Genomic DNA, 23,094 nt, shown 5'->3' on the forward strand with positions numbered 1-23,094 from the left:
ACCTCTCCCTTCACCTCTGATTTCTCAGTTTTATATGTGTTCATTTTTTTTTATTGTATCCCTTTGGTATATATGGTCATGCCAATTTTCTTCCACAATTTGATCTGAGGAAGTAGGTCTGGCCCACGAAAACTCATCATCTAATAAACCATCTTGTTAGTCTTTAAAGTGCTGCATAGTCCTGTCTTTTGTTTCAGCAAGACCAGACTAACACGGCTACATCTCTATTACTATTCTACAAAAATGTTAGTCACCATTTTCCCATGCTTTTAATCACAATTTTGAAAAGTCCCAATTAGCTTCATTCTGTAAGAGGCATGATCCTGTTTCAATAACATAGAATAGGCACAGCAGCTGTTCAACCTAATCTACACTACCCTACCCTACCCTCTGTGCCTCATTTCTTACCCTTACACTTTCCTGGGTGAGGTGATGAGGTCTCCATGCTAGTTAGTTCTTAATATCCTTGCTGAGACTGCGAGCAGGGGAGTGATCAATTGTGGTGCTATATTTTAATAGGGACACCACCAGTAGTATTATTAACATTAACTCGCTAAAATAGCCATTCTAGAATTGCATGTGGTACTTGTATCATGGAACAAATGTGTGACAGTGATGAATTTTGGTCACAACCAACCTGGCCAGATTTGAATCTAGAAAGAATCAGTTACCAATTATTTGGAGTATCTAGCCCTCCTGAGAATGGCATTGTATATAGCTATGAATTCAAGTATTCTAAATAATTTGGTTACCAGAGATTTAAGGTATTTTCTAGCATATGTTGGAAGGTCTGATCCTAACATTAGACACATGCTTGTTTTTAAATGCATGTGTAACCCATTTTTACTTCACCCGGCTCATTTTCATGCTTAAAGTTATGCATGTACTTAAGGGACTGGATGCATTAGGCATGATCAGTAACCTGTGTGATCAATACTGTATTGAATTTCTTAAAATCAATATGAAAGGATTTCCATAATTTTCTTTCCCCTCATCTTGTGTGTAGGTGGCTGAGAAATATGTAGGTAGGACCCTCTGCTTACCTGGCTGTGATTATTTCTGATTTGCCTCTTATGATAGTTTCTCTTATGCATAAAGCAGAAGCAAACTGAGAAGTACATGTAAGCTTTTCCTCAGGATCTGTATTAGGAATGTTAAATTTAGCTTAATCAACTAATTGAATAGTCAATAGAATTTCCATTGACTACTCGATTAGTCAATAAGGGCACCCCCACCTTTGAAATGGCTCTTGCTACATTTCAAAGGTGGAAGCACCGCAGGGAGCATGGAGCCAACGGGGGAACTCAAGCTGTTCCCTGCTGGCCCCATATTCCCTGCTTTTGAAATGTACAAGAGCCACAGCTTGAGTTCCCCGCTTGCCCTGTGCTGCCCGGCACTTCTTTTTTTGAAATGTAGCAAGAGCCATGCTTTTGCTACATTTCAAAGGCAGAAGCACCGCCAGTTCACTGCTGCGCCCCTATCCCCCCATGGAGACGGTGCTGAGGGGAACCGGCTTTTAAGCGGGTTCCCCACAGCATTGGCTCCTGCTCCCCCCTAACCCCCCGCCTCTCTCTAATAAAGGCAGCGGGTGGGGGGGGGGGGGGGAGAGAGAGAAGAGGGAGCAACTAGTTGACTAGTATATCCCTTGCTTTTTCCATAAATAACATAATGGGCCAGATTCTGTCTTTGGGTCCATGCACATGCACCCATTGAAGTCATAGAAGGGTATAATTTTGTCTAATTTGTGCAGAGTTCATTCTGCAACTTCTGTGACACAGCAGTGCTGTGGAGATGAATAGCTGTGCTTTTTGTATAGTTACTTGTATATGTACATCGCCTCTCTCTTTTGATTTTTAACTTTTCTTCCACAATTTACCAGTTAAGAAAGGGTCCAGAAGAAAGAGGACAGAAATAGATGTTCACAAAAATTACACTGACTGTGAAAATAGGAAGTTATCTCCATAGGGTCTGATTCTGCTCCAGCTACCACAGACTTCAGTAGTCATTCTGGGTGTGGCCAGGAGTTTGGGGTTTGAAAAGATCAGAAGGACCAAAGTATAATAGTTTTACTCAACTATTATGGGGATGGGAGTCTTGTTTCAGTGGTTCAAACCTCTCTTCTTTGGGTGGATACATCTGTAATTTAGTTTGTGTTGAGTAAAATAATAATAAAAGCCTTTGCCAATCCAATGTCTGTGTGTATATTTAACAGGTTCTCTCAATACAAGAAAAAGTTTATCAAGTGATTCAAGACTGCTGTGATCTTTTATATTTAACATTAAAGGGAGCTAAAACCCAATTTAGGTAGTTCATAGTTCATCCCTGTGTGCCCACTTCTACGTACATTTACACAAACAACTAATGTAGTACCCCCTTCTTCCCTGTGCTGTCTCTGATGCATTCCACTATGTTTGGACTTCGCCATTCCTCCTGTCAGTCTCATCCTTCTTTCACTAATTTGCTGGGCTTAGTAATGCATCTTCATTCAGGTAGCGCTCTGTATGGAGACTAATAACGTCAAGCTCTGTCAGACACTGACACATGCAGGCTCAAAGTGAGAAGTTGAACAACACCCTCTCACCACTTCTGCATTGATCTTTATTAGGTGTACTGGGAGTATAAAAGATTGTAGGTCAATCATTCAGGTCTTAATTGTATTTTAGATACTTAATTTGCGTGCTTGAAAATTTACACTTCCTTGTTTTGGACTCCACTCCCTTCCCATAGCAAGACCAATAAATAGCACGTTAGTATGGGGAACAAGCTGGAAAAAAAAGTCTGAAGAAAATGTAAACAATTATACTAATCACCAATGAAGTGATAATAGAGCTTGAGTGTGGCAGAAATTGTGTGCTTTTAGGAGATTTTAACTATTTTTTCCAAAATGTATTTGCATTGAAAATTATCAATTAGTAAAGATTTGAAAATATGTTCTGTATATTCCATCACTCAGTACCACTCTGCATGGTCACTAGTTTGTTGTGACCCAATTGCTGGGTCCCGTATATGTTGAGTCACGTATACTTTGAGTGGTTCTCAAAGTGTGGTGTACGGACCACCATCTTGCAGGTGGGCCATGGGCTTGAGACTCACTCCCTCCCCCCGCAGTGGGAAGCCTGCACTGGCTCTCCAGTTCCGCTCCTCTCCTCCCCCATATGAGGTTGGAGCACCAGTGCTGGCTTCCCACTGCAGGGGTATGAGCGGGAGCCTCACAGGGGAAAGAAGTGGCTGGGGGGGGGGGAAGTCAGCACAGGAAACAACTCATCTGGAGACTTTCCCCGCTGCTCCCATTGGTTCAGCCTGCTTCTGCACTCACCCTCCTACCCAGAACCTCCCACCCTCCGCCTGCTTCTGTACCCAAACTCCCCCCACTTTCACCACATCTTGCACCCATTTTATCCTCATGGGTGGTTGGCTGGTAGTCCACAGAAAGGTCTGCATTGAGCAAGGTGGGTCACGGGGCAAAAAAACAAAACAAAACAGTTTCTAAGCCAATTGGTTCTGGACAGAGTCTGGTCACTGTTTCTAGCTCAGGCTCTATAGGGCATACCGTCAGGCTCTAACTTCTGCTCTGATACCCTTGCCTGGCACATGGGACTCCACAGTCCATCGCTCTATACCCTGAAACCAGGGCCTCAAACCTAAGCCACCTAATCACTTTTACACAGAGCTCCACCAAGGCTGTGGGAGGTCCAAGATTCTAGTGTAACCTCTGTGGGGGCAGGGTGGCTGAAAAAAAGGAACACTAGCTTAGCAAGGGAAATTCTTAATCACAGACACTTTACTCTTAAAAGCATTAGACAATTGCAGATCTTTGCAAAATAACAAAAGTTTTCAGATGCATCATCCCCTATTTGATTTCTCTATTTATTTTTTTACTTACTTTTTATATCATCCAATGTCTCCTGGAAGTTCAAGCTAAGCAAGTGTCTGTTACCCTTATTCTGCTGCATGTCCTATGTGCGACAATGGTTGGCCCATGGCTCAAGCAGTGTTTTGCTTTTAAATCTCCTTTTAAATTTCACTGTCTCCTTTTGCCGTTCCTCTGGGGCACTCCAGCTCATTCCCCATGTCATGCTCACTCCTTCTGCAAGCTTCTTTGTAGAAAAACAGTTGTCCAGGGTGGGGGCCCAGGAGTAGTATTTGAAGGACTGTTACAGTTGATGGCGCTAGACTGCCATCCAGAAGGCTTCAGTGTGATGATCCTTCAGTGATATTTCAAACCTGTCTTGGGCAAGTTTAGACATGTGTTCAGCACATAATACAAAATGGAGCTCATAATTCAAAATGGAGTTTACAGACATATCCCACCTACCCCATTAGAATGTTTTACCAGTGTATCATTAGGATGGTTTTTCAACAGTACAATAATGTGGCATTTACAGAGCAATTCTGTTTTTTATCTTTAATGGTTTCCATAACAAGATCAACCTTTTCTTTAGCATAATCATTTGATGATTTCTGTTTGCATCCCATCTTTGCTTTAGTCTCATTATAACATCTCTTAGTAATGGAGAACATCTCTCATTGCTTGTCATTAAGCATCCTCAAACAATGCTCACTGCATGTATTTGATATTTTTTGTTTGTTTGTTTTTTAAAACCTAGTTTTAAAGCTTTTTCAGGATTAGTGGATTTTTGGTAATACAGGTTAACAACAATATCTACAAGCTCCAAATATTAAAATTGTGTACAAATCACTAGAGGATTATATATCATCTTTTATGCAGTTTTACACTGTGGTGCTTTAAAATAAAAACAGAATGAAAAGTGCTCAAGCTCTGTGAAGGAAAGAGTTAAACGGTGATTAAAAGGTACAATTTGAGCATAGATTTAAATAAATGACTTACTTCTAATCTTTGATGGAAGCTTCATATTTAGATTGTGTGACTGGAAGCATAGGCTTAGAAAATCTGTAATGTATTTTGGAGAAGTCCAGAAGCTTTCACATGACAGCTGAGTTTACTAACATACAGTAGTTATCATCTACAAGGGGTCTCTTTTGTGTCCCTTTTCCTTTAGTCTTTCTGTGCCTTGGTAATTCATTGGTGGAATGGGTAAAACAGTACTTCCTTTCTCCCTTTGTCTGTCATGTTCTGTTTACATTAATCATGTCATGTCATGTCATGTCTGGGCAGGGGTATCTCTTAGTGTTTGTATAGCACCTACCACAATGGGCCCTGGTCCTATTAAAGCATCTAAACATTATTGTGATACAAATAAAAATAACAGCAACAGCCTTTCCCATTCCTACTGCTGTTTTTCAGCTTCTTTTAGGCAGCAGTGAAATCAGTAAATACCAGATCTGCTTATTCTGCTCCTGTTTGTAAAACTTAAGAGCACTGGTAGAGGCAGGTGCAGAGGCTGTTCACTAAGGAGCGGAGCCAAAAATGAGGGGTGAAATGAATAACAGAATTACACCCACCACCCTGCAGCAGAGGAATCACAAAGTGAAGAGAGAGGCAAAACTGTGATGTAGTAAAGAGCCCCCTCCCCCCCCGACTCCCTTAGCAGCCAAGAGATTCTGAGATGGAGTGTGGGGTGACAGAGAGAAAGCTCACTTCTCACTTCCAGCAGTCAGGGTGGATGAAGGTGGTGGATGGGGTGTTTAAATGCAAAAGATGCCTACCAACTGAAGGAAAATGTAGAACACTGAATCCCTGAGCAGGGAAGTTTTAGAGGGGTAGTCTGTTTTCAGCAAAAACAATGAGGAATCTTGTGGCACCTTAAATAGTAACAAATACATACATTTGCAGCAGTCCTATGGGCTCCATGGCCCTGGGAGCTCCCGAGGCCCCCCTGCCCCCAGGAGCTCCACTGGCAACCCTGTGGGCACTCACAACCCCGCCAGCTGTGAGCTCTGAAGCTCCATTTGGGCCCTGTAGGCTATGTGCTCTGCCTCCCCCCTCCCCTGGCATGCTCCAGCACCCCCGCTGGCTTCACAGCCCAGCTGGCTGTGGACTCTGCTGCCCCGCTCGCCCTTCTGCTCCCAGCTACCAGCAACCTCTGTGCTGGGGCTCTCTAGTCCAGCCACATTCACACAGATATTGCCGGACCAAGGAGTCTCGGACCACAGAAGTTCAACCTGTAATTGTATTTCACAGCAGTCATATTTTGTATACTATGGCATGTGTCAGAAAACAAGCTATCTTCTGTACTGTAGAATGGAAATTCCAGCTGGCCATCCCATTATGACAGTTGGAATAGAGGTTATATTAGTGTTTTATAATAATTTAAATAAAAATCTTAGCCAAAGGTCTCATGCAGTATCACTTTAATATGAAAAGAAATGTTGCCAGTATTTGTTTTTATACATCAGATATTGTATTAACATTCACGTCAAATAAATTAAAATGAATGGTTTTAAAATCTTCCCTTAATAGCTCAGTGCCTCAAGCCTTCCTTTTTCCAAGGGCCAAGGCTTAAGCAGGGCCTACCCTTCCTCCCTTTTAGGTAGTAAAATACCAGATTTGGTTAACACCTGCTGTGGGCATTACTCTAGCCACCACTTTTTCATTTGAACTGGGAAGGAATTTTTCACTTTCCACCATATTGGTCAGGGTGCTGTTGGTTTTTTTTCACCTTCTCTACAGAAGATTCCAGCAGGCCTCTGTTTTGCATGGCATAACAGGCAGTGGGACATATGTTGCAACTCATTATTTAATGAGTCCAGTCCAGTGTCCATAGGTAAGAGATACAGTGACCAGATAAATGGTTCAGAAAAGGCCTTAAAAGAGGTGTTAAAAGGGGAGGTGGGGGGACTCCTATGATTGTTATGGCAGGGAGACAACCCCCCCCCCCCATTCACATGACCCATTTTCACCCTCCTACAAGAGGGAGCCGGAGGGTAAGGGTTGGAGGAATGTGGATGGGACAAGTGGGAGTGATAGTGGAAGTCCCTCCTTTATGGTAAGAAACCAGCAGTAGATGTGCTGGGGAGACCTGGATGGGAAAAAGGGAAGAGCTGGAAGCCCTCTGGGTAATTATGGAATAAACATGGGGTTACCTGCACTATATGTTGTAATCTGTGGGTAGTCCCAACATCTCCTAATAAAGATGTGGCCTGATTAAATCCAAATGTTTTTTGTCTTTCTTTTGGCATAATCAGACAGTGGATTTCAAAGTCAAGAATAAATCTTAAATTAAAAGTTTCATGATAAACCTATATCACATGTAGGTTGCGTAAAAGCTGACTCAGTTAATTATCTTCCTTTGCTTTTTCATGTTATATCTGGATGAAAACATCCACATTCTATCCGGTGCATTTGTGTCTTCACAGTATGCACATTTGCAACCAAACATCTAGTTTTGAAGAACTCAGAGAAGCTTAGGAGAAGTTCTTTGTAGGTTTGGTGTGATATATAAAATAAGATAATTTTAGTCAAGCTGGGACAAGGATCTTGTATTCTAAAGTCTTTGGGTCAGATTTTAGTTGATCTGGCGACTCACTATGTGACCTTGGACAAGTCACTTGATTAAGTGCCAAGTCAATTCATCTGTAAAGCTAGATAAAAGTAGGACAATTCCTGAGTGTGCTGAGGTAAGATATGTGTGTTTATACATGTATGCATTCTTTCATGCATGTGAAATATCCATGAACTATAAAATAGTATATAACAAATAGTAAAGTAAAATGTTAAAAAGTAATGTTGATTTCTGTGGGTTTAAGGCTTCACCCAATAAGTTAATGAGCATCCCCGATTCCTCTGGAAATCAGAGGGAGATGAAATTGTTCAGTCCAATAGGGTAGAATATTGTAGAACTGAACTTTTCATCAGTAAAACTGGCCCATCTGGTAAAATTGTTTTCCCAGGTTTTTAAAGGGCTTTTTATTTTTATTTATTTATTTATTTATTTATTTATTTATTTTACTCTGCATTTTTCTGGGCACGTGCTCAAGTATTAACCTTTCAGCTATTGAGTCCTTTTTTGTATTTCTGATCAGTTGTAAGTATGGGCACACATTCTGCTTCAGTACTGTTAGACAGCTCTGTAGCGTGTGTGTCAGATACGTTCTATAACAGATGTGCTGCAAAATTACATATCTTAATTTTACATATCTGGATATATTGAATGTCATACTACACATATGACCAACAAATAGATTGGGCCAAATAGTTTTGAATCATAACTATTTTGTTAATACAAATTCCAGATCTTATTTTATTTTATTTGTATTTGTGAATATTCAAAAATTCCTGCATGCTTATGGAGAATGTTTATAAGTCCACAAAAGTTGAGACATTTTATAAAGTTCACTCATCTGAAAATTCATGCTAGCATGTTGCACGTTATTTCTAAATTTTTCTAATTTTCATTTGTTCTCTAGCATTAAAAATGTCATCTGCTCAATCCAGTAGAAGCACCACCATGTTACTGACCAGTTGCACACTACAAGTGACTAGTGATTTAGTTTAAAGGCATTGAAGGGATCAGTTTGCAGTCAACCCATGGGCTGAAAAGATTTTATCCTAATTATTCTTTGAATATTTATGAATAATCTAATTAGCTCACAATTCCGGTGAAACTTTGGATGTTACATTTCCCAGGGCACTTTTGTACTGGAGTAGAAGTCTTTATTTTCAGTGAGACCACAGATGTGTTGTTAAGGATACTTCCCTATGATCTTGTTGATTTACTGTGTATTACAGGTAGGATTTTCAAAATGGTCAGTTTTGATCTACCCTGCTCTCACAGAAGTCAATGAGTAGATTCATTGACTTCAGTAGAAATAGGGTTAGGTAAAGGCTGAACGTTTCTTTTTAAGAATCCCTTATGTATCTTGCCACATTTTTGCCACATCATCAAAATAATGGCACAATTCCAAAATATGTCGCTCTGGGTATACGCAGATGGGGTCAGGTGAAAGTTATTTCAAACAGAATTAATGACAGCTGGAAATTCTCAGTTGATGATTGAGGAAAGGGGATTCCTGCTGCTCTGCATCTCTATTCCAGGGATTGGAAAGGTTTCTCCTAACTCTAAATTGCATATTAGTACTATAAATACTCACACTGAAAACTTGAGGCAGACATTTGAAAGAATATAAAGAGAGTTTTATGGGCCCAGTCTCCAGATTACATAGTACAAAAAAGTGGTACTGTATTACGTTTTGAAACTTGACCAGCCTTACATTCTAGCTGTTTCATTCTATGTGGACCTGCTATTCCTAATCAGCTTTTCTCAATATTGTTTTTGTTGCATCTAATTCTGTTTCTACAAGAAGAAAAATCAGTTTCCACAAAATTTCCATTAGTTTTATTATAATTTTCTGAAGGGTAATTTTACAGTAATATTTGTTCATGTTCATTTTATTTACACATCACACAAACACTTACGCCACCCAGTTTTGTAAATTCTGTATTTCAGATGTTCAAATGTCTGAATTTTATCTGATAACCTGCTTCTTAATTTATGATTTGGAGGCATTTTAATAAGGTGGATTTTAATTTGTTTTTAAATTTCCAAACTTGTTCTTGATCAAAATGTAAAGTCAGAATCCATTAAGATGCATTTTAGTACATTTTCCATTATCATCTTCCTCTTGTCAGAAACAGCAATTTACTTATTACATCATTGCAACCAAAAGCAGAATGTATACATGGTGCACAAAATGAGCCATTTTGTTTTAAAACAGATTGCAGATGAAAGGAAACCATTCATTGCTTGCTTGCTTGCTGTAATTACTAGAGCACTAATTACTCCAAATCACTGACATCCAGGGTCAATAAGGATGACAACAGGAACATCAAAGACAAGATGCACACATGCAATTACAAGTCTTCCAAAACCAGGCTGTAATATTATTTTATGGCGAATGTTTTCTAGTTGATGCTGAAAAACAAGATTGCTGAATGTTTACTATTATTTCATTTGCAGTTTGACGGTGACAACATGTACATGAGTATGACAGAGCCGAGCCAGGACTATGTGCCAGCAAGCCAGGTGGGTTAATTAATCTTCTCTGCCTTGTTTCAAATTGTAATTAAACAAATCCAAAGAGTTGCATTGCAAATGAGTGGCACTATCAGTAACTGCTGCAATCAGGAATAATCATAATTTATAAACAAAGCATTTAAGCCTTGTTTCCAGTTAATGAGATAGAGCTGATAAAACACCAGAGTTGGCGTTTGTTGAAAGATACTACCTTGTTTCCTCTCCAGAATGCAAGCAGCTGTTTTGCCAGCATGATCTTTCCTAAACAGTTGTTTTACCTTCAGGAAATAAACTCTTTACAGGTGCAGGTTATTTGTTTATCTGACTGCAGACAAGTTAATCATTATAAGCTAATCATTATAAGCTACGCTATCACAAATAGCTTTAATTATCACTCTTAGGCCAGTTGTAGATGAAGAATTGCATTTTTTATAGAGATTGCATGGCTGAGGAATTTTGCCAGTGTTGCACCATTAGTGTTATCATAACACGTCTCTCAGATTCTACTGCTGGTATTTATCTTGCAGTCACAAGAGTATTATATGATCTATGATGTTTTTTAAAAGTATATTTTTGAGTCTTTTTACAGAGAATTTGCAAGGAAGAAATTGTAAGTTATCAGAGCCCACTAACATGTAGCTTATGTCCACTCCTTGGAATTGTTTTCATCTAAGTTACTTTTGTTTTAATTTATTTTAGACATCTAAAACAAAAACAAAAAGAAAGCAACAACAAAAAAGCCCAACATCCAGATCTGTGCATTGGTGTATGTAGCCATATGTTGAGGGATTCTGTTATTACATTCCATATATTTCAATTCTGTGCCTGTGAATCATAGTCTCAGTAGCACAGGTCCAGTATTTAAGCTTGATTATCAGAGGTCACAGGAATTGCTGTAAAGAATCAAGATAGTGGTCCATGTTGTAGCCCAATGCCCATCTCAAATAGTGGAGAGTCTGATACTCCTCTGCATGACAAGAACTATGGGCTTACACAGCAATATCTTGTTACATGAGAAATTAGTTTGTACAGGTTGAACCTCTCTAGTTCGGCACTCTCTGTTCTGGCAACTTTTGTGGTCTGGCATGATTTTTGTCAGCTGCATGTCCACTTATCATAGGTGTGGCCAAGTTTTCTGCAGTCCCATAAAGTTTGTGTATAGCCACCAGTCCTGGCTCTCAGTGTTCTTTGTTGTTATTTAGCTCTAATTTACCCCTAAATGTCTTCTAAGAGCTCAGTAATCAGTGGAAGTGTTGGTAATGCTACTAGACAATATTGACCTCCCATAGTTTGGTAAATTCTCTGGTTCGGTACCAGTCAGATCCTGAGAATGCCGGACTAGAGAGCTTCGACCTGTATCTTGTCTGTAAATGAACTAACTGGTAGATGAGTGTAATCCTAAAGTTGAATGAATACCCTTGTAAACTGACATTATTACTTGAGAGCTAAATGACTTTGTAAAGAAGCATTTGAGATAATCATGCTTATCTTCTCAAATTATAGGTTTATTCTCTTTCTTTCATTCTTTAGCTACCTTTTATATGTTTTGAGGTATATTGTTCAGTCAAAAAGCCCACCTTTAAAATGTGAATGTTCCCACCACATTACCTCTCCTGTCCACTGTTGAATTTATTGCAAAAATGCCTTTGGAACTTTAAGATTCTTATATGATTGAACTCATTCAGCAAAGAGCCCTCCAAGATCCAGAGGTAGTTTTGAATAGGATTGTTTGATTAAAAAATGAAAAATTATATTACTAATTTTTTTTCTAACCATTAATCCAAAAACTGTACTGACAAGTTTAGTATTACTATTAGATTAAAGGAACCCAGTATCATCTCGTTTATGCCTTAAGGGTTTTGAAGTGCAAGGGCTAATTGAATTTGTTTGAAACAGTAGAAATACAAACTCTGTGAATGATTGCTGTTATAAAGCAGCTGCTACCTTTCAGAGCATCATTGTCTGTCTTAAATGGTTTTGAATAAAGGATTGCAAATTCACATTTATACATTAGAATGATTTTTCTTCTGTTAATTTTTTTTATTCTATGTATGCATAGTTTGGATAATTTAAATTGAAGGGTTTAAAAATAACTGTACTACTTTTAATCTTTTATGAAACTTCAGAATTTGTTTACTAGATGCCTAGTTTCAGTTCCAATCATCTTGTCTTCCACTAAAAAACCATTTACACTGTATTAAAATTAATATTTCTATCATTTAATTATGGAGGCTATGTACATTAACTAGATAATGGTCTTTTCATATTTTAAATTTAGTCTCTAATATTTGCTGAAACCCAATACCACAAAGAATTCAGTGATGTAAAATAGTAGATATTGCAGAGTGAAATAAAGTTTAGACATCAAAATTGTGATGAACAGTCTTGGAAAGCTGAACTTTGTACTTCAAATTCCTTTTGTTTAATGGAATGTGTTCATATTCAGGGAAACATCACCTTGTGTTATTGTAAGGAGTTTTAATCAATGTATCCCCTTTAGGCTAACATCATAAAAATCCATCCGTCAAACAGGAAGAATACAGTTTTGTTCCTTTTCCTACATAACATCAAACATCTGCATAGCTTGGTAATCCAAGACAACTTGCCTCACAGCATCACTCAACAATTATCATTTCTGTTCAATTTTCAAATCAGTACATGCTTTGGGACTTATAGACTAAGTTGCTAAGTAGCAACATATGGCTCACTACTGTTTCTGTGATGTTGCTGCAAGCAAACATCATAATTCTATACTTGAAATGATTTTTATGGAAAGCCAGGGTTGGAACTGAGCCAGAAGTGTAAGTATATAGTGAAAATTAATGATACTCTTTTAGATTGTCCCAAAAGGCTGTTTGGCACTGCTATCCCTGGATATATTTTATATACATACGTAAGTATAGCATTTTTGGCTATAATATACTTTGTGTAGAACTGCACATTGCAAGCAGCTTCTAAATAAGTTACACCGGCCATATTAGCAAACGTAATAAAACTACATGACATTTTCATTGCTAATTACATGTCAATATGATAATATTTACCATTTTAAAACAAAGCTATGCCAACTGTCTTGCATGGCCAATTCTTACTAGTATATCATCTTCTATATACACCTGTCATTGGAATCATGGAGGAAAATTGTTCTTCATAGAAGCCCTCCTAATATAATTTGTGGGTCCAAAACAGCACAATATAAAATTACATAATTTATTTTAAATTTCCTTCAAGACAAAAAACATAATATAATGCAAAACTCTATTGCACAGAACCCTCTGAGCCTTTGTGGCTTGTCGGCGTTCCATGGACATAAGTGATAAGGGGGCTTGTGTATGGACTACACACAGCTGCCAAATCTCATTTTGTCTTCCAAGTTGTAGAGTCTGTGTCTTGGGGTTACACTAAGTAGGCTGACCAGGAGTTCCCGGGACTTTGTGGGGCCACGGATGGGGTGTGCATAGATTAGTAGGTGAGCCGAAAAAGGGGTTGTAACCTGGCACACTCGAGGTAAACGTGCGTCAGGGTCTCCCTCATGCCACAGAAGGGGCAAGTGTCAGGAACAGGAGTGAACTGAGCCAAGTACATGCCCGTGCTTACAGCGCCATGGGGGATTCACCAACTGATGTCCATGGTGGGCCATGGAACCAAGGTCGAATAGAAGCTGGCCCACCAGGGATCCACCCTCTATTGGTGGTAGGAGGTCCCGCCATTTGGTGTCTGGGCGGGACACGAGGGTGAGGGAAGTGGAGCGTGTGAAGCACGAGCATGCACAGGTGACTCTTTGGCGCAGTTCGGATGGGGACCAGCTGCAGAGCAGGCAGCCAGCTCGGGTGACGAGGGGAAGGTGGCCGGTAAGGTACGTAGGGTTGGGGGCTGATGAAAAGATCAAGGGTCAGGGGTGATGGGTTCGCATAAGTAGTTGTGGGTAGGAAGCCTGCTGAAGTCACACACGTGCCACTCCTATATTGCAGAGAGAGAGATTTTCAGGGCACCATTTTGGGTCCCCACATGAGGTATGACTAAGGTATAATCTTGATTATTCTATACTTTAGGGTGCATCATCAGCTGGGTTTACAAGAACAGAAAAACTTTCTATAGTAGCTTTGATTTTTGGGTCTAGAAAGTATTATTTCAGAATTTTTTTCAGTGATTATTTTTAAAATGTAGCTTATTGCGAGTGTTTGAACTAAGACACATTTTTAAAAGCTGGAAATTAAAATAGCTCTGAAAAGCACACTTGGGTATGTTTGCGGACAAAATTTACCTTTCTATCCTTATGTGGGACCCCCACTGAAGGATGTGGGAGATGGATGCACTGTATGTGCATTAAGGACAGAATTTTGCCCTTGGAATTTTTTCCATATTTGAATACCTCAGGTTTCTTAAAATAACTAACGCAACTAGAATAAATTATAGACTATTTGTCTGCAAATTAAGGGCTTTTTCAAATACATGGAAAAGGCATAATTCAGCCAAAATATTTCTTCCCCTGTCCCTTCTACTGAAATGACTTGAAGCAAATTATATGTAGAAATAAATGGGCTCAGAGTTCTGTGCCAGAAGAGAATCAAAATTATTCTGTTTTGCCTATAAAAGCACATATTATTATATTTGTATGTGTTGTTACCTATTATTTCTTTGATTAGTGTCTGCAGCATACCTTGTTCTGTACAAATACCAAAGAAAGCAAAAGCCTGCATCTATAAAGGTATTTAGGTGTTGCAATTCTGAGTGTCACTGTGTCTAAATTTTAGGCACCTAGAAAATCACTAGAACAACCCTGGCATCCATAAAGCCTGAGTTAGGTATCTAGGCTCCTTATGCATGGAGAGATAGGCATCTTAGAATGTAATCCACAAAGCAAGCATATTAAGCAGCTTTCCATCTAAGCTAGGCAATGGGAGTTTCTGAGGAGAGGGGTGCATCCTGAGCCTCACCCCTGTCTTGGAGAAGTCCAGTTTTCAGGATGGCCTCTGGGATATTCTTATGAGAGTCTCCCTCAATCTCGCCTGTTGAAGGTATTCCAATTAATTAAATAATTTCATATTAATTGGGTCAAAGAACTAGAGTAAGAATCTCTCTCTAGTCCTGGGCACTCAGATTTTGTTGAGATCCCGTCTCATAAAGCAGAGGGTGAGTTTGAAAGGGTGGTTTCCCATATCATTTACGTCTAGTCTAATGGTTACAAGAGTCCTGTTTCTTCCTCTTTTGAGTTCAACCTCCCACCGCCCGACTGTTTTCTGTTGCTTTAAGTGGCATCTGAGCACACCTATTGGATTGCCCTGTGTACCCAGACGTAAAAACATAAGCACCTAGTGCACTTTTAGTGCAGTAACGTAGGTGCTGAGTTTAGGTGCCTACAGGTTTCAGTGGCAGCTGAGCAGGAGTTCTGTGGATCGTGGTGGGGCCTAAAATTGGGACTTAGGCACCTAAATCTGAGGGGTTTTTTTCATAGGTATATTTGTGGATCAGATCAAAGGTCCTTCCCTGAGGAAATTATGTAAATATACTCTTCATTACAGTATTACCAGTCCCAAGATTTCACAAATTATGATTTGGTTAAAAAATTGTAAACATTTAAACATAAAATCTTTTATTTGCTTTCCGGTTTTAAGTATTTGGGGTTTGGAGTCTTTTTCTGTTTCTTTTTGCAACACTGAGAGCTAGATAATTTAAAAGCAAAGCTGAGATTTGGACTTTAAATATAAACACCAAATATTGTGAGATTATTGATAAAATTGTAACATTTGATAGCACTGTATAAACAGTTATTCTAAGTATAAATCACAATTTTTTTTTCTCAAGAATTAGCATCAGGAGAGGAAGTAAGTAAAAAGATGCAATTTAGGAGGAGGCCCTTAGCAACTCCACTGATAAGCCCTCTCTAAATAATAAATGAAAAAATAACAATAGCCATTGTATTGCCATGAAGAAGATAAACAGAAAATCAATTATCAAATGATGCATTTTCTGTCCGAGTACTGGGTGTATTTTTCCCCAGATCACAAGAGCAACCATACTGCTTTTTTTTTCTATACACAGCATGTGAACATTTTCTGTGGAATGGGCAACCTATGTGAAATATTACTTAAAATGCTGTCTTATATTCCTTCATGAACAACTTTTTTAATATGTGAAAACAAATTTCAGACATCATATATTTTAGTTATGTAGCTTCCTTTCCAGGAAACTCCCTTCTCAGGCCAGTAGTGTACATGAGAAATAACCACGGGAAATGTTAGAGGCAATATTTTTCAGCTGAGTTTTATAGAAAATTAAATGTTTTGGTTCATAAATGTTTATGAGGATTATGTGAATTTGAACTAGAAATTAGACCAATTGGTATTCGACTGTCCCTTTTGGCAAAGGCTGCAGAAGTAAAGTCAGTTTGACCTCTTGACCTCTTACCTAATAAAACGATAAGATGTCATGCTTTGATTAATCTAGTTAGTCTTGCAAAGTCTGGCATCTCAACAAGCCCCAACTAGTTACTCAAACCAGTCTTCAATGTAACATTCAAATGATTACTCTGTGGAGTCCCAGAGGTATTCATTACAGACAAAATTGCTCTTGTTGCCTTGCATACAAGCTGAGTTTTCAATGGGAAATGAAAGGCTGCCTGGAAAAATAGGCCACCTAATTAAGTTAAACTACTCTAGCATTTGGTTTGACATCTTCATTACTCAAAATTAAAAAGATACTTCACTTGAGCACACAAGTTACTATTGTTTATGTTGTTTTCTTCTTAAATTGGCTTGTTTCATAGAAGTCTGTTTTTCAGAATTATATCTTGTAATAGCTCACATATTTCTTGCAGTTTCTAAAAATGTCTTAATAGCTACTGTAGCTACTGATAGCTGGTACAATATAAGTAGTTTGGGCTTATTGCAAGTTTAATTCTCAGCAGTTTCACTGCTTACCTTATACATTACTGTATTAACAGAGGGCTTACTACAGCAAGCCTTCCTCACATGAATAAACCTTGCTCCAGTGTGCCCTGCTACTTCATTGGAACCCACTGGCACAGAACCTAGGGCTCATGTGCAGTCCCATTATTCCTACCCAGGATCAGGTCCTTGAAGTCAATGGGACGATGGGGGTAAATAAGAACTATTCATGTCAGCTTTAAGTTACATTAGTGTTTCTTTGTGTTTGGAGTGAGAGAGGGATGGGAGGAGAAATATTAAAAAGAGCAGCCATGTCTCAGTTCTGTCTATTTCCAGACATGTTCATTAACTCTTCTATCCATGGGAAAAAAAGAAGAGGAGTCCTATGCCACCTTAGAGACCACAAGAGTATGTCTACACCACAACACTATTTCAAAATAACTAGCCCTATTCTGAAATAACTTAGTCTGCTTCTACACAGTTATTTCAAAATACTGCCAAGCTGAAGGACTTGTTACTCTGACTTCTGTAACCCTCTTTGTATGAAGAATAAGGGAAGTCAGTGGAAGAGTTCTCTATTTCGAAATAAGTGCTGTGTAGATGCTCCCTATTTCGAAACAAGCTATTTTGTAATAAAATACACAATTGACATTGCTCAATTTGCGTAACTTATTTCGAGTTAAGGCCTGCAGTGTAGACACTAACAGATTTATAAGGGCATCAGCTTTCTTTTCTCAGGCCTTCAATCTTGTTAACAGAAAAGAAGGGGATCTTTATCTTTCTTCGTTCTGAGTCCTATGTACAGCATTAGCACAACTTTAGTTGATTGCGGTCTAACAGACTTCAATGAGGATATGTAAATTTAAACTGAGTTTTTACCCACTAAGAGGAAGTACTTAAATGTAAATCTATAGTAGTACTATTTTAAGAGCATATTGAAAAAGTAAACACCAGAAAAGCACACCAACTTGATTGCCAGTTTGGAGTCAATGATGCTAATGAAAGGTTAAATGTAGTGTACCATATACATTTTCAAGCAGTAATATTTGTGAAAATAGGACTTTAAAAAAATTAGTTCTCATCTGCGGTTGCTGAATATGTTCAATTTTATTCTTTGATGCTTTGTTTCAAGCCTGTTTTGAGCACATTTTCCTCAGACGACCTCTAAAAGCATTTGAAAACTCTTTTAAAACTAGAGTTTTACTCCGTTTACAAAAATACTAAATTTACAAGGAAAAAAAAGAAATGTGGGAAATGCACGTGACCAATGCAGAGAAATGTATGGTCTAGTATCTGGTCGGCAACTTACAGCACGTGTGCCGTAAGTGGAATGCAAGATGATTTTCACTGGCATGTGAGCCTCCCCAACCGATCCAGTGTACAGGGAACACTAGCCCGACTACCTCTGTGCATTTCCATTTCCCTTCCCCTGTCTGGAAGAGGCTCACGCTAGCGTGGCCCAGCAGCAACGGCCTCCCTACCTCCCCCAAACACACAGGCTGTGTCTACACTGGCATGAATTTCCGGAAATGCTTAAAACGGAATACTATTCCGTTTTCAGTTTTTCCGGAAAAGGAGCGTCTACATTGGCAGGCTGCTTTTCCGGAAAAGTCCTTTTTCCGGAAAAGCGTCTGTGGCCAATGTAGACGCGCTTTTCCGGAAAAGAGCCCCGATCACCATTTTCGCGATCGGGGCTTTTTTCCGGAAAAGACTACTGGGATGTCTACACTGGCCCTTTACCGGAACAGTGTTCCGGAATAAGGACTTATGCCCGAGCGGGAGCAGAATAGTTTTTCCGGAATAGCGGCTGATTTTGTACAGTAGAGCATCGTTGCTTTTCCCGAAATTCAAGGGCCAGTGTAGACAGCTCACAGCTTATTCCGGAAAAGCGGCTGATTTTCCGGAATAAGTGGCCCAGTGTAGACACAGCCACAGAGAATATAGGCGCTCTGGGCGTTTTGCCAGGGTGGCTTTTGGTGGCTCAAGGTTTCTGGAGTCCGGAGCATTTTTGGAGTCCCAGTGAGCCTCCGGCAAGCCACCCACTGTGGCTGCCTCACCACTGCGCGGCTGCCTCCCTCCCCCTGTGGGACTGCTTCTGCCATGCGGGCCCTGGTCCAGCCACACTGCCTTTTCCTCCATCTCCAGGCAGCCGCTTGTTGTTACAGAGGCCGCTGCTGGGGTAGGGGTCAGCCGGGTCCAAGGAAAAAAACCAATGGGAACCTCTCACAGACCTTAGCACCTTGGAAATGCTGCTTCAGCCCTAGGAGGGACTGCACCGAGCCCAGCTGGGGCGCTGCAAGGCAGGGCACGACTGGGCTTGGCAGGTGTGCTTTGTGCACTGCTGCTCTCTCTCCCTCCACCCCTTCCCATCCCACTGGGGGAGCAGCAGCATGTGGATCCATGCACCGGGTCTGGCAGGGAAGGTCGGGGCTTTCTTCACACATACACACCCCCATGCCCATCGAGTGGGAAGCGAGAGATGGTGCTCCAATCCCATGACTGCACAGGCTCCCCGCTGTGTGGAGGGGCTGAGCTCCCTCCCCATGTTGCTGGGGGAATGGCAGTGCAGTGATGCATGAGGCTTTCCCCACTGAAAAGGGGCGAGAAGCCTGATAAGCATCCCCCCTCATGCCCAGACCCCCACTCTCCAGTCTCAGAGAAGTGAGGTGTCTCAATTGGGTACCACATCAATGAGAGAGAGGTGGTTTGGAGGAGTTTTTTTGCTTCTCACTTGTGTGGTCCCCAACTGATTTTTCTGTGGTTCAGTGACCTCTGACCCGAGAAAGGTTCCCCGCTCCTGTCATCAATAAAGAAAACATTGAAAACTTTTTTGTTGGACATAAATTCTTTACTTTATTTAAAATGAAGTTTGATAAACTAGCATGAGAAAGTTAAAATGCTTGATTTGTTTAATAGTTTAAATTAAATCATTCTCCCTAGCTGCAGCTGGTTCAGAAAAAAATTATCATTGTGCCCAGCCTACTCCTGCCCCTTCCTCCCTCTGACACGCAGATCTGTAATAGAAGTAAGTTAAATCTTGGTATGCCACTTCTGAAAGGCTGCCAGTCCCTAGTCAAGTAGAAGAGTCGGATTACAGCAGAGGGAGTTGGGGTATATGCCTGTAGACCCAAACTTCTTGGATCCCGTAGTGACTTCGGAATCCCACTTTAATTTTTTTTAAAACAGCGCTGCAAAGAAAATCTTGGAAATGCAGCCCTACAGATGCAACCTTGTGTCCTGATTATGTATATAGCCTGAAATAATAGCTGGGAGAGTTGTGAACTTTCTCTTGTTAACAATCTAATAACCCATTGCTCTGAAGCTCTCCCACTCCAAAACAGACGGTTTTTGAACTTGGAGAGTGCTCACAGAGATACCTCATTGTTGCCCTGCCGGGATCTATTAGGGGCTGCCTACAGGCAAATGGGTGGATGGGGAATGAGACCCCTCCTCTTCAGCACAGACCCCGACCTACCCAAAGATGATCAGTGGAAGATCTACTTTTCAGTCAGTAAGTCAGCTCTTTGAGTGAATGCAGAGTATGGGGAAGAATTATGGTGAAGGTGGGCCTGGGAAAGGGCTGAGGGAGTCACTATGTGTGACTTTGGCCCTTGCTAACTTTAAACTGTCCCAGCCTAGATCTGTCTTATCCTTTAACAAAGCCTGAGCTTTTCTAAAGCCTTGGAGTGTTTAGCAAGTAATAGCATCTCTACAGCTCAATTCTTGTATGTTTTTTGCTCATTATCACCCATTAAAAGTATTTAAATATAAAATTTTGTTAATAAACAAAGCACATTCATTTTCAAACAAACTTGCATAGAACAATATTTAAAATTCAATTAAACAATGAAAAGAGAATGTCAGGAGTGGAATGTTTCATTTGAAAAAGCACTGTTCCTTTTCATAATTCTGTTTACTTTGAAATTGTGCTTATTTTAAATCAATTGTATCATTGTCAGCATATTCTTCTCCTTATTGAAAATGGAATTCATCTCGTGCTGGAAAATTAATGTTTTGCTTTAGGCGTTGCCCTTTACCTAATGTAAATTAGAGAAAATGATTAACACAATGGGGAGAAAAAAAGTTGTACCTTCCCCAGTAATATGTTTTTGATAGCTGTTGCTTGATAAATTAAGTATATTGTGTGTTTTTAAATGAATATGATTTATTGCTGCTGTCTAACACATGAAGAAATGTAAAAAAAAAATTGTTTGCAGGATCATTGACTTGAACATATCAATGGCACTGTTGGACAATTCTTGCTGAGTGTTAAGATGATTTATGCAAGAGACCGAAGGTTTCCACAGTAATGCATTATAGTCTCAAGTTATCAACCCTGGTTCCTGCAGAGACAAAAAAAGCTGAAACACGCTTACTTCTGAAGGTCCTCCATTAAGAAATTAGAGATGAGGTTTATCCTGTTTTTATTCCTGGAAATACCACTGTCAGATAGATCATCTTAACTTTCAAATGTGTATAAAGTAAATTATTGTTTTTCCTCCTCTAATGACCATGCTGTTTTACATTCCTTTCAATTCATAACTATTTCTGTTATGTAACAATGTGTTCAGTAATAGGAGAGGAGACAGCCTAAAGCATCTATCTTTTAAAAACTGCCATTTTTCCATTATTCAGATGGAGAAGCCTTATTGCAAATTATAAATTAAGGCACACTTCACATTGTTAGAAATATTCATTTTATCTAAATAGCATATGCATATGAGAAGACCATATTTTTAAGGATTTATATCTAATACCGTATTTTGTTGAGTGTATGTACAATGAGTGATGCAGCCCATACAGCATTTATGTTAAACTGACCTGGTCGATTATATCTTCTGCATTCTTATGTACAGGTTTGACCTCTATGATCTGGACTTATGTAGCCTGGCAACATCTGTGGTCCGGCAACCCTGTGGGTGCTCCCGGGCTGCAGCACTTACAGGGGAAAGCTGGGCCCCACACTCCGCAACTCCTCCACCATCCTCTGCCCGAGCTTCTGGAACACTCAAGCTCAGGAAGGGAAATGGAGGTGCGGAGATGGGATGCTCAGGGGAAGAAGTGGGGTGTAGGGTTGTCAACCGTCAGTAAATTTACGAACAGTCCATAAAACATTAGCCGAAATTGGACATGTCCGTAAAGTCCATAAAAAAAATGTGGGTGTCTGTAAATTTCATAAAAGTGTACTAAAATTTCGAAACCCAGCAATTATTCTATGGCAATTAAATTTCTTCTATGCTGCTTCAGCCATTTTACTGTGAAGCAGCAGAAATTGGACGTTTCAATTGTTTATTTAGCTCAATGTTTGAGGTGACGTAACTTGAATCACGTGATCCACATGATGTTATCATCTTCATTATTCTGCCGAGTTAGCATCAGCACATTGATGCACGAATGCCAATGATTACTTTTCACTTTTGGCCATTTATGTTGTCTTAATATAGTATAAAAATTATGTCCGTAAAAAAATTTGTCTGTCCGTAAATTTTTCCCATTTTGTCCGTAAATGAAATTTCTGTGGGTTGGCAACCCTGGTGGGGTGGTTGCAGCAGAGCCTGGCAGCCTGGGCCAGGAAGTGCAACCTGGTGGCCATGGGCTCACTACATTCCTGGCCCCCAGCCACAGGGCTCCACAGCCACCCTGCCTCTCCCCCTGAGTGACCATCTCCCCCGCCCCTGCTCGGTCAATGCAGACCCCTCTTCTGCCACCAGAACAAAGCACAGCAGCAGAGGGGCAGGCATTGACATTCTCTGGTCTGGCAGATTCCCGACCAGGGAGGTACAACTTGTAAATGTTTTTCTCTTTCCAAACAAGGTTGATATTGGATGTTTGCTGCCTCCTGTGTTCACTCTGCTTAAAATCTCTTTAGCTTTCATTTATCTTTCTCCATTTGCTTTCTAAATATTGGTACAATCTATTCAATACAATCATAAATATGGTTTACCTTCTAATTTGCAGTCACCATCATCATTGGATATGTAGGGGTTTTTTGTTCTTAATTATTATGATCAAGTCATACAGCCATTTCATATGTCACTTCTGTTACTCGGTGGATACTTGTGTGAAAATGGAAATAAAAAGTGTGGGTTTGGTTTGCACGTTACCAAAATGAGTCCAATCAATAATAAGAACCAGTACACTTGAATTTGACTAATAATCCTCTAAAACAATACCTTGATGTTTGTCTAGTTGACCTGCAAAAATCTAAATTTTGCCTCCATTTCAGAACTTAGCACAATTAAAATCCATATTGTGTTTACCCAGGCTAATTG

General features: G+C 39.8%; 1 protein-coding gene across 4 annotated transcripts in view; it reads left to right on the forward strand.

Annotated features, from left to right (window-relative positions):
* Positions 1-23,094, forward strand: part of TOX (thymocyte selection associated high mobility group box) — a 295,231-nt gene that overhangs the window by 128,402 nt on the left and 143,735 nt on the right. For all 4 annotated transcript variants that reach the window (XM_006113630.4, XM_075920651.1, XM_075920650.1 and 1 more), the window contains exon 2: positions 9,879-9,944. In XM_006113630.4, the coding sequence (XP_006113692.2) occupies positions 9,879-9,944 (66 nt within the window). The remainder of the gene's footprint in view (positions 1-9,878; positions 9,945-23,094) is intronic.

Source organism: Pelodiscus sinensis, chromosome 2, assembly GCF_049634645.1.
Source record: "Pelodiscus sinensis isolate JC-2024 chromosome 2, ASM4963464v1, whole genome shotgun sequence".
In the NCBI taxonomy this organism is placed as follows: domain Eukaryota; kingdom Metazoa; phylum Chordata; order Testudines; family Trionychidae; genus Pelodiscus; species Pelodiscus sinensis.